Here is a 15,356-nt window from a genome sequence, read left to right as displayed (position 1 = left end):
GTACCTGGCAGGATCCCAAGAATAAGCAGTAGATTTCTGCAACTCTACTTTAATAATGGTTTATGGATTTATTTCTCCAGGAACTTGTCCAAATCATTTTTAAACACAATACCTTTCACACATCCTCTGGCAATGAATTCCAGAGCTTAATTATGCGTTGAGTAAAAATATATTTACTCCTCAATAGTTCCGGTGTCACTTGTCACCCTCCAAAGGATAATTCCTACTTGCACGTTCTTTGCAAAAGTTACAGTGCACTTAAAGAATAAAGAACTACAGTAGCTCAAGTAATAAAACATTTCTATTGTTTCCTCTCATCTCAAACATGATTTCTGGGAAAACCTATCATTGAAGTAGATATAATGAATGTTTAGCAAACCAGATAAGAAAGTTGCAAATTACAACACTTAATGTGCAAGGTTATGTTTATGTTAAACTAGTATATTATATTCCTCCTGCCCCACTACCCACATACATGGCATCATCCAGAATAAATTATATACAGCTTGTATTTATACTGCAACCAGTAAGAAAGAAGTTTCCTGCTATAGTAACAGGCAGTCTAAATAACTCCTGGTAACAAGCTTGCTACTACCTACAAATCATTAAGAGCAGTCAATGTTTACAGCCAACCAAAAAGTAATTGAAAAATGGGCAGAAGTATCCGGTGGTTACTGATTACTGTTTGACTTGTTAAGGTAAAGTATAGGGCTCAGAGTCACTTTTTGAAAAGGGAACCAGACTACACACAATAGTTTAATACCATACACAGCAAGTAACCAATGCATTTCCTATGTTAACTCTGTGTAGTGCTGCACGGTTCAAAGTGTTGATTGGGCACTAATAGGACAGCAATGTGGCCCTAAGGCTCTGCCACTTCTTGCAGGCTGGATGGATGAGGAAGGTGGACACCTACATGCCTGTCCAATCACTGTCCCTCTCTTCTTCCGTTCCCCTCCACAGGTCTTTGGTTTCCTGCAATTCTGCAGCTAGAGACTGACTTTGTGGCATCGCAGGAGACAAGGTAGCTTACAGGCCACTATAGCCACCTTCAATTATTGTGCGAGGTGAGGGAAAACCACAGGAAAATGGATTAATGCCGATAGAAAGTTGACACTATGGAACAGCTTTGGTCACTAAATTTTCTCTAAATGTGAAAACAGTTTCATATGCCGTATAGATTTGTATCACTTAAATGTTACAGATGAAAACTCACCCTTTTTTCCATTTCCAACTGCGACCTGTCAGCAAACCTTTCTTGTCTCTAAAATACAATAAAGTGACATGGTAGAAATGAGCACTTGGTGTTTCAGCGTAGTAGGACTTGTGAAATGTAGGCTCAAATATAATTTTGTTCTTGTGAAAGCTCAGTTAGGCTTGTTGCAGGTGAAATGAACACAATAACAGCTTAAAAAAAAAAGCTTACATTTATGCAAATAGCTAATGTTCTATGAGCTGGGTAATACTGCTGCTGGAGTCTGAAGTGGTGGATGTATGGGAGCTTTCCACACCAGACCTCTCTTCAGATGGGAGGGATCTGTGAGGTTATGAAAGCTCATGTTCAACATTTTTCTCATTGGGGATCACCACAACTTATCTGGTAGATTAACAAAAAATTACATTTGAGAACTGGCTTATAATCTAATTTTAAATCAGTCTCTAAATGCCATATTTTATTGTAGATTTTAGCATCCAAATGTCCCATGCTGCATGTCTAAATGTGCGCACACAATGCAATTGGCAGTCTGCAGAGAAAAAGGTACTTACCTGTAATGGGTGTGCTCAGATGACAATGCAGAACATTTCCTAGAGAACTCTGGAAAAGCCTAGAAGGCTTCTTGCCTAGCTGCTGTCACACGGGGATCCCTCAGTCTTATACACTAGCTAAGCAAGCCAACACCATAAGGGGAGCGCACGTGTGTGTGGCTTTATCTTTTCTTCTTCAGAGAACAAGAAATATAGGTAAACTACTTGTCTCTGAGGACAAACCGAATTAGCCATGTAAGTGAAAATTCCTAGTTAAGAGCTGCTTCTCTCCCCACCCCAAAAAAAAACCAAACCGGACCAGCAACAAGGCAACCAAAGGGCACACAAGACCATTTTCTCTCTCTAAAGACAGACAGTCCAAAATAATATCAAAGGAGCTGTGGAAGAGGATGGAGCTAGAGTCTATACTTAAAAGAAACACTGGCAGACAGGGTGGCTAAGCCTTGTGTCACATGGGGAGTCCGTTTCTAGACATCAATCACAGCTGCACAGCCTTACATCTCTCTCAATGAAGGCCAATCTCATATGGCCACCAATACTGCCATGGCTAACATGAGTCTTGACATGCCTGTTCATCTACTACAGGGCTTCCCAAACTTTTAGCCAATATGATCCCATTTTAGCATTTGAAAATTCATATGACCCCTGAAAACCACCAAAAAAATTAGTAAGGATGCAGTCCCCTTCCAATGGTCACCCCACCCTCCCTGCACTCCAGCTGATTCTGCCTTTCAACCTCCACCCTCACCAGTCGATCCATTCTCTTACTCTTTACCTCTTCCAGAGAGCTTTAACCTCCACCCCCTCCAGGAGAGCCCCTTTTTCAACTTCAGCCCCTCTTACATCTCCTAGCTTCTTTCACCTCCCCAGCCTATCTCCTCTTACCCTCTCCAGCTATTTTCATATCCCCCTATCTGCTTCTCTCTCGCCCCCAAGTCCTTTTTAACCACCTACTGACCCCTCTGTCATCCCCTCTCTCTTGCCCCCTCTCACATTCCCTCAATCTCATCTCCCAGCCTCATTTCCAGTCCTTCTCTCATCCCCCAACTCCTCTTCCCCGGTTGATCTTCTGATATTCCTCTTCTCTCATCCCTCATTGCTAATCCCTCTCCAGCTGATTGGACCCTCAAAACCCTCCTGCATCTGATCCAGCCCTTCAAGCAGCTCCTTCTCCAAACAGCCTCCCTGCTAGGATCAGCAGCAACATTTTCCTTTGGCCCTGGGCCACAGTTGGATGACAGCTGATGGGAAAAGAGGGCAGGCAGCTGAAAGGGGTAACATTTTTCTTTTGGGTAAGTTCAGTGGTTGCGCTTTGTGGAAAGAGGAGCAGTGGCAATCTCTACTGGCCTATGCACACTCACAGTCCTCCCGAGGTGGCAGCAGAAATGAAAATCAGCACAAGGCCTGAGCCAGTGCAAGTTTACAGGCTCTGATCCCCCCCTCGAGAAGGCCTTTCCCAGTACCATGGAAACTCCTGGGAGGGTGGGATCACTACAGGGCCTGTTATAGTGTGTGCTGGCTCACAGGCCTCATGCTAAACTTCCACTATTATTGTTGCTGGCACCTGAAGAGCACTGCTGGTTTGAGGAACCTGTGACCCCCAGCTGAAGGTTTGTGACCCCCATTTGGGATCCCGACCCATAGTTTGGGAAGCCCTGATCTACTACCTCAATATTTCTTTAGCACTTCTAGGCATATGCAGTGCTGTACATATACATAAAAAAGACTAAGCTTCATGCATGCTTACAATCTGTTAAGAAACAGACAAGATCAATCATCTTCTAATCACTTTATTACAGTAAAAAGGTTTTTAACATGAGCGTCAAGATCAGGAAAGCCTAGACATGTTGCATGATGGTGGCCATGCGGGAAGTCCCACGCATGCCAAGAAAAACCTAGACTTTTCCAGAGCTCCCCTGGAATTGCTGCGAGTCTGTGCCAGATGACATCACCCGCTTAACGTGGCTGATTAATACTGCTTGTCTGGGAATCTCACTCTGAGTGGAAGTACATTTCCTATTTGACTTAAACTGAAGTGTTTCAGCTGAATATTACTGTGCAATTCAGAGCATACTTCTCTGAAATAAGCACAGCTTTCCCAAGTATTTTACACTCAAAAAAAAAAAAAAAAAAGATTTCCTAAGGAGCAAACCTATAACTTCCCCAGGAACAAAAGGCACAAAAAGGAACAGACTCAGGCGGCTACCTACAGGGTCAGCACTCTGCTGAGGGGAGGTTGAGTCCCCCTTGGATGATGCAGCCATGCCATTAGACGAGAATCTAGTGGCCGCAAGGAGTGCCAGTAGCCCACCACACCCTTCTAAAGCCAACACTGTATGAATTGCATTGTCAGGGTTTTCATGACAACTAAATACAGTAGACAAACTGAATAACCAGAAGAGATTACAATTACCACTACTAGTGCAGCATTATATTTTTGCTAGAATTATGAAGACTTTTTTCTGGATTTTTAACTCTCTCCTCTCTTGAGGAAACCACAGCTTAGTTGTAATTCATAAGCTGCTTTATGCTGTTACGTTATCGCCACGTGCGCCAATGTGGACTTTACACTCTGCTGACAAACACTTTTTGACTATTCCACCATCATAAGGTTTTAAGGCTTCAGTCAAGTCAGGACTGAGTGTTTTCATGTACTGCACATACTTTATGGAACGCTCTCCCTGCAAAGCTACGTGATGAGCAGGACCTGAAGATTTTTTAGGGGAAAAAAACAAATCAAACCTTTATATTTTATTGAAGCATTTAAATGATATTTTAGAGTTTAGAAGACTTTGGTCTTGTCAATTTATGTGATTTATGTTTGTAAGTGTATGTTTTTATGAATGCCTTAATTGTAATCCATACTGGACATTCTTTAGAGCTGCAAAATATAAAACCGAATAAGTTACGCACGATTCTGGTAAGCAGGAAGGATTCTTCAGGAGAAAGAACAGCCATGGTTTTCCTACCTCAACAGCTGCGGTTATTGCAGATTCACTATTCTTTTAGGTAAGCAAATAGGTAAAAGCAGACTCAAAACAGGATAAGATGCTTTAAATCTAGTAAAAATGGATATGGATAAAACATCTGATAAATATGGAGACATTTCAAATTTTACAAACCTGCGTGGCCTTTTCCAACTGTAACTTGAGTTCTGTCAGCTCCAGGTTTGTATCGTGCAGCTGTGCTTTCAGTTTTTCATTTTCTGCTATAATCTGCTCATAGAGCTAACAGAAAACAGGAGAAGGGATTACACAAGCAACAGTTTGCAGGCATTTGTTTAGCTGTCACTAAAGTTGGGTGCATGAAATGCAGACCAGGACATGTACTTCAGGGTAATGTGCTAAATAAGCATTTATCAGCCCTTATAAGAGTGGTCATGCAACTACATTTATTTAACAATATGTGGCAAAGAAATCAGTGCAATCTGCAATCTCATAACACAAAAACCTAAAATAAGAAAATCTAGCAACATATAAAAACTATAAAATGGCCAATAACTACAGATCAAATCTGACTATTTGAATTCTGATTCTAGTTTTATTACCAACTTAATCAGAGGACTGCAATCAGTAATTTATAATCAGAATATAAGCAGCTTATCTGGAAGCTGAAAAAAATTAATAAAATTTAACACATTAGAACCAACATGTAAACAAAAACTGTAGAGAAATTTCAATTAAAGGTCTAATTAAAAAGCCAGGTCTTCATGATCTTTCTAAATGATAGAAGATTCTGCATTAATTGGGCCTCCCTTGGAAATCTATTCCATACATTTTGGCACTACTCAAGCTGGCCTCCGAGTGCCAATTGACCTGATTTCCAAATGGGAGAGAACACAAAGTAAACCTTCCTGGGTAGATCTCAAGAGTAGTTTTATAACAGGCTGCATAAGTCTGTGGGCTGTTATATGGCCAAGTCACACCAATTTTCAAAATGAATTTACACATGTAAGTTTGCTTTGAAAATTATCCTGGCAGAACTACATGAACACAATTATACCTATCTGGTGCCTGTAGTTTAAAATAAAAGGCAGCCTAAGCCCCAACTCCACTCTCCCCCAGGAACACCTATGCCCTAAGAATGTGAAAGATCAGATATACACTGTGTGGATGTATAGAAGCACTGCCACAAGTTCTAAAGGTCTATTTCTGTGGGTAGAGCACTACTTCACCCATAGAATTCCCTTGGAAAATGACCCTCACTTACTGTCTTCTCAGGACATAAAAATTCAGAGAGACATTCTTTTAAGTTATGAAAGCATCCATATTTTATTTCATTTTTTTGGGTCCATCAATTTCCTCCTGCTCCTTTGGGCTTCTAGCTCAATCTGAACTAGGAACGAGGATCTGGTACCGAAGCCTTCAGTCACAGCTACCTGGGGATTTCCCCCCTCCCACTTATAAACCCCTTCCAACTAAACTAGCCCTGTCATTACTGACAGTGAAAGGCCATGCATCGGGGCTTCTTCTGGAACTAAAAGCTGGTCACTAAGTTATCACGTTTGTTTGATAACCAAAATCTCTACAGGAAGTAGTGTTCTGTCAACTGGTAACAGAACCAACATGGGAGGGGGAGGAATACTGGACCTGGTGTTTACCAATGAGGACAGAATCTCTAACATTGTAGTGGACAAGCATCTGGGATCTAGTGATCACCAGATGGTGTGGGTCAGTATTAGAGCACAGGAAATGAAGGTTCTTAGATATCAGGAAAACTAACTTTATTAAAATAGGGGGGGGGGGGGGGGGTACCTGAAAGTTGTTAACCGGTTGGGAAAATCTAGTGGAAGTAGAAGAGCAGTGGGAAAAACTAAAGGAGAAAAGGGCAACTAACCTGTTAGGAAAGTAAAAAGAAAAGAGGAAAAAGGGCCTCTATGGTTGTCTAAAAGAGTAGGTAAAAAGGGAGATAATGTGATCACAGGAAGAGGAAGACTGGCAACAATATCTGGAAAAGCTAAAAGAAGCTGGGAAAGTAGTCAGGGGTACAAGTTTTTTTTTTTTTTTTTTTTTTTTTTAAGATGTTCGTGATAGAAGGAAGTGCAAAATGGAGTAATTACTTACCTGATAATTTTGTTTTCCTTAGTGCAGATGGATTCAGGACCAATGGGTTATGCTCCCCTGCCAGCAGATGGAGACAGAGTATAATTTCAAAGCTAATGTTGCCTTAGATACACCCCTGCAGTGACCTCAGCCCATCAGTATTCTCTTCAAAAGCCACTATGGACATACTATTGAAAAAACTTGATTTAAAATGGATAACTAACTGTACTCAAACACCGAACCCCAGTAAGAATAGATGCCCTGATCTAGGGATTGGATGACTGCTTACTCGCAATCCCTTGGAATCTATATCCACTCCACGGGTGAATCCTTGGCACTATTCTTGGGCAGCCGTGGGCAGGATACTGAGTCCATCTGTCTACGATAAGGAAAACAAAATGATCAGGTAAGTAATTTCTCCATTTCCTAGCGTGTAGCCAGTTGGTCGCCGTATCTCAAAAAAGATATAGTTGCAATGGAGAAGGTACAGAGAAGGGCAACCAAAATGATAAAGGGGATGGAACAGCTCCCCTATGAGGAAAGGCTGAAGAGGTTAGGGCTGTTCAGCTTGGAGAAGAGACGGCTGAGGGGGGATATCATAGAGGTCTTTAAGATCATGAGAGGTCTTGAACGAGTAGATGTGACTCGGTTATTTACACTTTTGAATAATAGAAGGACTAGGGGGCATTCCATGAAGTTAGCAAGTAGCACATTTAAGACTAATCGGAGAAAATTCTTTTTCACTCAACGCACAATAAATCTCTGGAATTTGTTGCCAGAGGATGTGGTTAGTGCAGTTAGTGTAGCTGGGTTCAAAAAAGGTTTGGATAAGTTCTTGGAAGAGAAGTCCATTAACTGCTATTAATCAAGTTTACTTAGGGAATAGTCACTGCTATTAATTGCATCAGTAGCATGGGATCTTCTAGGTGTTTGGGTAATTGCCAGGTTCTTGTGGCCTGGTTTGGCCTCTGTTGGAAACAGGATGCTGGGCTTGATGGACCCTTGGTCTGACCCAGCATGGCAATTTCTTATGTTCTTATGTTCTTATGTACAAAAGCTACTCCTGATCAGGGCGGGAGGCTGCCCGCGGTCCGGTTAACATCGCCCTTGTAAAGGCTGAATCCTCTCGGGCCTGTACGTCCAGGCAATAGAACCTGGAGAAGGCATGCAAGGAGGACCATGTCACAATTCGGCAGATATCAATGGGAGACAGAAGTCTAGCTTCCACCCATGATACTGTCTGAGCCCTAGTGGAATGAGCGTAACTTGAGAAGGTGATGGATTTCCTGCCTCCACATGGACTCCTATGACCATCTCCTTAATCCAGCGAGCTATGGTAGCCTGAGAAGCTGGTTCGCCCCATTTCTTTCCACCATGAAGGACACAGGCGGTTCGTCTTTCGGACCAGTTCTGAAACTTTCAGATATCGCACCAAACATCTACTGACATTCAAATGACGGAGGAAGCGGTATTCTTCTGCGTCCTTGTGCTTTTCTAGGCATGGCAGTGAAATGGACTGATTGAAACGAAACTCGAGACTACCTTGGGCAAGAAGGATGGAATGGTATAAAGCTGTAACGCTCCTGGAGTCATCTGGAGAAAGGTTCCTGACAACAATGCCTGTAGTTCAGAGATGCAACATGTCGAACATATAGTCACTAGGAACACTGTTTTCAAGGTTAATAAATGCAAGGAAAGACTATGTAGCGGCAGAAAGGAGGGCCCTGCCAAAAATTCTAATAACTGATTAAGATTCCACAAGGGAATTGGCCACTGTAGGAGTGGCCGGAGGTGCTTCACCCCTTTCAGAAAGCGGGCCATGTCTGGATGAGCCGACAGGCAGGTTCTGTTTACCTCGCCCCTGAAACAGAAGCCGCTACTTGGATCTTCAATGAGTTAAGAGTCAAACCTTTATTCAAGCCATCCTGCAAAAATTCCAGAATTAGTGGGATTCTGAATGCCCGATGTAGGGACACAGCGTTCCTCACACCAGGCCTCAAATACTCTCCAGACCCACACATACGCTAGGGACGCAGAGAACTTCAGAGCGTGGAGTAAGGTCGGAATTACTGCCACAGAATAAACTCGCTTCATCAGGTTAGACTTAAAACCTGGCTCTTTCTCCAAGCCTTCCCTGAACCACCAGACAATCACTAGCTGGCCTTCTTTCTTACCCAGCCTGTCACTCCGTTTCTCAAAGAAAAAAATAAATGGACTCTTAGACTTCAGATTAAAGCACCGTTCTTAAGTTTGTAACTTGTACTCTACGGTAAAATTACTTTACTGGCCTTTTCTTCTTTCCAGCTTGTTGCAAGCTTCCAAGTTCCCGCCCCCTGTTGATTGTAACTTTGACTTATTCCTGCTTTGGTTATCTTTCGTTTACGTGAATTTGTTACTCTAGTTTTTTCCCTCTGTTAAACTGTAAACCGATCCGATATGGTAATCTACTATGAAGGTCGGTATATAAAATTGTTAAATAATAATAAATAATAATAGTTCTCTCAAGGGCCAGACTGTAAGATAGAATAGAGTCATATCCTTGTGAAGGACTGGTCCCTGCTGTAGCAGGTCCTGTGCATCGAGGAACGGGGGGGGGGGGGGGGGGGCGGGGAGGGGGATCTCCACCAGGAGTCTCCGCATGTCCTTATACCATGGATGCCTAAGCCAATCTGGAGCTACTAGTAGGACTAATCCCACGTGGTACTCTATTCTGCAAAATGACCCTGCCCAGCAGGGGCCATGGAGAGAAGGAGTTTAGCAACTCTTCTTCTGGCCAGGTCTGAATGAGTGTCGATCCCCAGGGACCGATTTCTTCTGAGACTGAAGAATCGGGGAACCATCACACTGTGAGATGCAGTCAGGTCAATGGACGGGAGACCCCAGCGATCTATCATCTGGGCATTGTCAGCCAAAGCCTTTCGCTCTCCTGGAGTCAGACTCTCCCTGCTTAGAAAGTCTGCTCTGACGTCTTTTCCTGTGATGTGGGAGGCTGAGGTCATCTGTAGATGTATTTCCGCCCATTCCATAAGGAGATCTATCTCCTGTAACACTTGCTGGCTCTTGGTTCCACCCTGGCAGTTGATGTAGACTACCGTCGTGTTATCCAACATTACATGGACTGCTTGACCCTGGAGTTTGTGGCTGAATTGTAGACAGGCCAATCTGACTGCTCGAGTTTCCAGATGGTTGATGTTCCGGAAGGCCTCTTCCTCGGTCCAACGTCCCTGGGCCATCAGTTCCTGACAGTGAGCTCCCCAGCATCTGTTGTGAGGACCAGCCAAGTTCAGAGAGGACAGGGGTACATCCCTGCTCAGATGAGCTTCCTGTAGCCATCACTAGATCAGAGAGCATACTCCCATCGGTAAGTGGAGGAGAATCAAATAGTCTTGAGACTGCGGGTTCAAAAGTGACAGTAGTGAGCATTGAAGTGAAGTGGTCGAGTGTGTGCCCTTGCCCACAGCACTACCTCCAGGGTTGCTGCCATCCAACCAAGAACTTGGAGATAGCACCACACTGTCGAGCATATCGTGCTCATCAACTGACACACTTGGGACATCAATTTCCTTATCCACGTGGTCAGAAGTAAGACTTTGCCCTGCTTGATGTCGAACCGGACTCCCAAATATTCCAAGGACTGGGAGGACTTGAGATTGCTTTTGTCCAGGTTTACAACCCAACAGATTTCCTGAAGCAATGAGGTCACCCTGTTGGTCACCTGGAGACACTTTTCCATGGACTTGGCCTGGATCAACCAGTCATCCAAGTATAGGTGCACCTGGATTCCCTCTTCTCAATGCTGCACTACGACCACCATAATCTTGGAAAATGCTCTGGGGATGGTGGCTAGGCCAGAGGGCAGTGCCCGGCCATTATCATGGAGCATAGGGTTTCCATATGGAAATGATTCACTCTCAGATGTCTGTTGACACTCCTGAGGTCCAGGATGGAGCAAAAGGAAACTTCCTTCTTGAGTATGATGAAATAGATGGAATAAGGCGCTGTATTTTCCTGGAGTGCAAGTACTGGGATTATAGCCCTCATCCTGAAGAGCCTTAAAAGAGTAGTCTCCACTGCCTGCTTCTTGGGCTGGGAGTGGCAAGGAGACATCATGAAGATGTCCAAAGGAATGCTGCGAAATTCCAGCACATATCTTTCTCATATGACCTCCAGTACCCATTTGTTTGAAGTGATCAACCCACTTCTGGAAGAAGAGGGACAGTCGACCCCCTATATCCTCATTCTGAGGGAGAGTTGCCAAATTTTCACGGTGGGGGGGGGGGGGGGGGACGGACGGGGACGGGACAAACCTGAACCTGAGCCTCTCTAGGGCTGTCGACTACGAAAGGACTGAGATCTCCCAAAGGACAGAGACCAAGTTTCTGTAGGGGCGATAGCATTGGGAGTCCCTGGATCGTACCCTCATAGGCGAGGGGTGCTTAACTGCTTTCTCTTATCTTCTAGTAGCTGGAGAACTGGAGACTCCCTCCATTTACTGGCCAGCTTTTCCAATTTGCTTCCGAAAAGGCGTGATCCTTTAAAAGGCATCTTTGTAAGATTTGCCTTGGAGGTTGCGTCTGCTGACCAATTCCGCAGCCATAGCTGTCTTCTGGCTGCCACCATTGAGGTTACCCCTCTGTCCGAAGTATGGACTAGATCAGAGCCCACATCAGCTAAAAAGGCAGCGGCGGGTTCCATAACTGCTCTGGAATTCACCACAGTGTTATCCACCTCCTGACAGAGGAGTAGGCATTAATGAGCTATCAGGGCACAACAAGAAGCAATTTGTAAGGTCATTGCTACTGCATCAAGGGCCTGTTAAAGGATGTGCACGCTAAACGAATTGAGTCCATCCTTAAAGGCCGCTCCTCCCTCTACTGGGATAGTTGTTCGCTTACAGTCTGCACAGAGCAGCACATCCACTTTAGGGAAATGCAAAAGCTCTCTCACTGCTAGATCCAGTGGGTATTGAGCTTCTAACACTCATTCCCCTTTAAAACTTGCTTCTGGAGTATCCCATTCCAGGTCAATCAACTCCTGGATGGCTTCCGGTACTGGAAAGTAGCAAAAGGCTTTCCGTAGGGAAAGCCAAATGGGGTTGATCTTTGGATCAGTCAAGCATCTGCACTAGGAACTCCCAGCATCTTCAGGGTCTGGGAAAACAGGGCCGGCAATTCGTCTTTATGGAAAAACTGTAACATGGTCAGATATGGTTCTAAACCAGGGAGAATTTCCCCATCTTCCAAGGAATCTGTATCTTCCTCTTGGTCTGTGCCATCCAGATCCCTGCCAAGGATACCCCATGGTGAGGTGAGGCATGTCTTGAGGTCTGCCGATAGAACTGGGAGAGAGGTCTTAGCAGTTGAGGTTCCATCCGGACAGGAGCAAGTGAGGTAGCAGATTGCGCCTGTATGAAGGCCCTGGAAAAATTCTACCCAAGAGAAGGCAGCCAAGACCATGCCTAGCCCAGGATGTACTGGGATAGATGCTGCTGAATTTCCCTCTCCCATGGATGACCCAGTCCCAGAGGTTCTCAGATCCGGGGTACTTCTAAGTTAAGGCTGTGGCTAACTCATCCTCTGAATGGGAGGGGCTGAGCTTAGCAAAATCCGGGGAGGCCAACTCTCCCTGGGCTTCCTCACAGTGCTGACATAAGTTTGAATCCAGGTTAGACTGTGAAGCTCTAATATGACAAGCAGCGCAGAGAGAAAGGCGTTTGTTTCTTGGCTGCCAGAGCCATTGGCAGCGGGAACTGTGTGTTCTGTTGGCTCACGTTTAAAATTATGTGCACAGATTTTGGGTGCCTAGGCAGGATGCGGCGAAGCGCATGCACAGCACGTGTGCCTGGCTTTACCTTATTCTGTGCTTAGTACGTTGTGCACATATGTATGCTCGTGACATTGTGCGCAGAGTCGACCCTGTGCATATTAACGTTCTATGGAGGGCAATATAGCATGTGCAAAAATGCGCGCAAGATGGCACTGCCGCGGCCTACCACACGGTGTGCCAACCAAGCCTAAAGTGGGACCTAGCCCACTGGGGGATTACTCAACCTGCTCAGAAGCCCACTTCCCCTTACCCCAACGGGATCAGGAAAGACGTCTGTACGGCACACCGAGAAAGGAGATCGGAGGAAGTCTTACCGAAAATCCCTCCAAATATCTCTGAATCAGGAGGTAATTTTTTTTTTATTAAACTTACTTACCTGGGCTCAGCGCTTACTGGCTAAGTAGAGAGACTGTCTCCGGCTGTGGGGAGAAAGGGCTTTGGCAGTTACCGCCGTGCTCTGCTTTCTGCACCCACTGCCTTTCAGCTGCTTAAGCAGCAAAGTCCATTTCGGGAACTGGCAACCAGACCAAGGCACACCTCTGAGGGATCTTGGAAATCGCCTCAGGAATTCTCAACTGGGGGGAGGGACCTTTAGGTATCACTGCAGGAGAGCGGGGCTCAATTTTTTCCTCCAATTTAAATGTAGAATTTCTCCTCACAAAAAGTACAGCAATCCCCATAGGGAGAGGTACGTCCACCATCTGCTGGAGACTGAGGTCACTGCAGGGGTGTATCTAGGGTGACATCAGCTTTGAAATCTGACTCCATCTCCATCTTCTGGCAGGGGAGCATAACTCATTGGTCCTGAATCCATCTGGCTACATGCTAGGAAAGAGGCATTGTAAGATTCAAAATGTGATGGGGAGGAACATCTAAGATGGAGGAAAAAACAAAATTGCTTAAATTTCTATTTGGTGTTCACTGTGGAACGGCCAGGAGCAGGACCGATTAAAATGAACACAAAAGATTGGAAGTGAGGTATATGTCAAATTGATTTTCAGAAGAGTGTGTTCATAAGGAGCTAACTAAGCTTAAAGTAACGTGATGGGGCTAGACGGGATCTTAGAAAAGTTCCTGAAGTTTTCAATGATTCTTTAGAGTCGGGAGTAACACAGGACTGGACATGGTCAGATGTGGTTCCTATTCATAAAAGTGAAAATAAGGAAGAGACTGGGAATTACAGGCAGTTAGTCTGATCTCTGTGGTGAGCAAATTAATGGAATCGCTGTTAAAACAGATAGTGCAGTTTCGGAAATTCAATGGATTGAAAAATCTATGGCAGCATGGTTTTACAAGTGGTAGATATTGTCTAATGAATCTGATTAATATCTTTGATTAGGTGACCAGAAAGTTGATCAAAAGGGCGCTAGCTGTAGCGTACTTGGTAATGCCTTTGACACATTTCCACATAGGCGACTTATAAATTGAGCACCCTTGGTATGGCAAACCGCCTCTGATGCAATTGCCCCAGATAGAATCTCTCTACCCTTTGGAATCCTGCCAGGTACTTGTGTCCTGGCTTGGCCACTGATGGAAACAGGATACTGGGCTTGATGGACCCTTGGTCTGACCCAGTATGGCAAGCTTTAAAAATGTTGTCTCCAAAACATTGTAGCTGGCACAGACCTCATGTTTTCCATACTCCATGCCCTTATCACCAGCAACAGGAAGGGCATCCGAGGCGGTTTGCCACCTGACCTCTATAGGGAGAAGAAGCGAGGCACCTTCCTGTTGCAGGGGGACGTGAACAGATCTATGTCCTGGCTTCCCCAGAGGCGGAATATTCAATTCGCTACCCCCTAGTCCAGGGATTACACATGATATCTGAAGGCTTGACTCAACTTGTCCACTACCATGTTCTCTGTCCCGGCCATGAACATGACCCTGAGCACCATGACCAGATCTAGACACAGGGGGTATGATCCCATGCCTCCCTGCTTGTTGACATACCACATAGTACTTGGTTGTGTGTGTGGATCAGGACAACTTTGTTGGACAGCCAATTTCTGAAAGCCCGAAACTCTAGGAAGCTGATTTGATAAGAGCGTTCCTGGGCAGACCAGAGACCCTGAGTGCTGAGCCCATCTACATGAGCTCCTCACCCCAGGGTGGATACATCTGTGGTTAGGAAATTTGGGTAGGGGGGGGGTCTTTGAAACAAGATCCCCCATTCCAGATTTGAAAGTATCTGCCATGAGAAGAATGAGTCCTGGAGAGACAGGGTGACACTGATGCAGTCCTGGAGGCTGAGTGGCGTGGCACAACTGCGACCTCAGGGTCCATTTGGCTCTGTGCATTTGTAAACGTGCCAAGGGAGTGATAAGGACGGTTGTGGCCATATGGCCCAACAACCTGAACATATGCCAGGCTGACACCTGCTGGCTCTGTTGGATCTCTGCCGCGATGGTCACCAAGGTGACGGCCCTCTGGTGAGGCAGGAAGGCCTCAAACCAACTACCTAAGGAACTTGTACAATCAAAGAGGACAAACTATCCAAATAGTAAAGTGTTACACAAATAAGTGGCAAGTGGAAATAAGGCTGGCAAGTGAAAATGCTGTAAATCATCCTTTTCCAGCAGCTGAGTGGAGGAACATTAGGTTACAAACCAGGGTTCAAATCCCACTGCTGCACCTTGTGACATTGGGTAAGTCACTTTACCCTCCATTGCCTCAGGTACAAAACTTAGATTGTAAGCCCTCTGGGGATAGGGAAATACCCAC

General features: G+C 45.0%; 1 protein-coding gene across 5 annotated transcripts in view; it reads right to left on the bottom strand.

The window, feature by feature from the left end:
• Positions 1 to 15,356, bottom strand: part of PPP1R12A (protein phosphatase 1 regulatory subunit 12A) — a 306,305-nt gene that overhangs the window by 26,253 nt on the left and 264,696 nt on the right. For all 5 annotated transcript variants that reach the window (XM_029597125.1, XM_029597123.1, XM_029597121.1 and 2 more), the window contains 2 exons: positions 4,890 to 4,994; positions 1,217 to 1,264 (listed from right to left, as the gene is read on the bottom strand). In XM_029597125.1, the coding sequence (XP_029452985.1) occupies positions 1,217 to 1,264; positions 4,890 to 4,994 (153 nt within the window). The remainder of the gene's footprint in view (positions 1 to 1,216; positions 1,265 to 4,889; positions 4,995 to 15,356) is intronic.

This window comes from Rhinatrema bivittatum, chromosome 4, assembly GCF_901001135.1.
Source record: "Rhinatrema bivittatum chromosome 4, aRhiBiv1.1, whole genome shotgun sequence".
In the NCBI taxonomy this organism is placed as follows: Eukaryota; Metazoa; Chordata; class Amphibia; order Gymnophiona; family Rhinatrematidae; genus Rhinatrema; species Rhinatrema bivittatum.
This window is presented reverse-complemented; position numbering and strand designations above follow the sequence as displayed.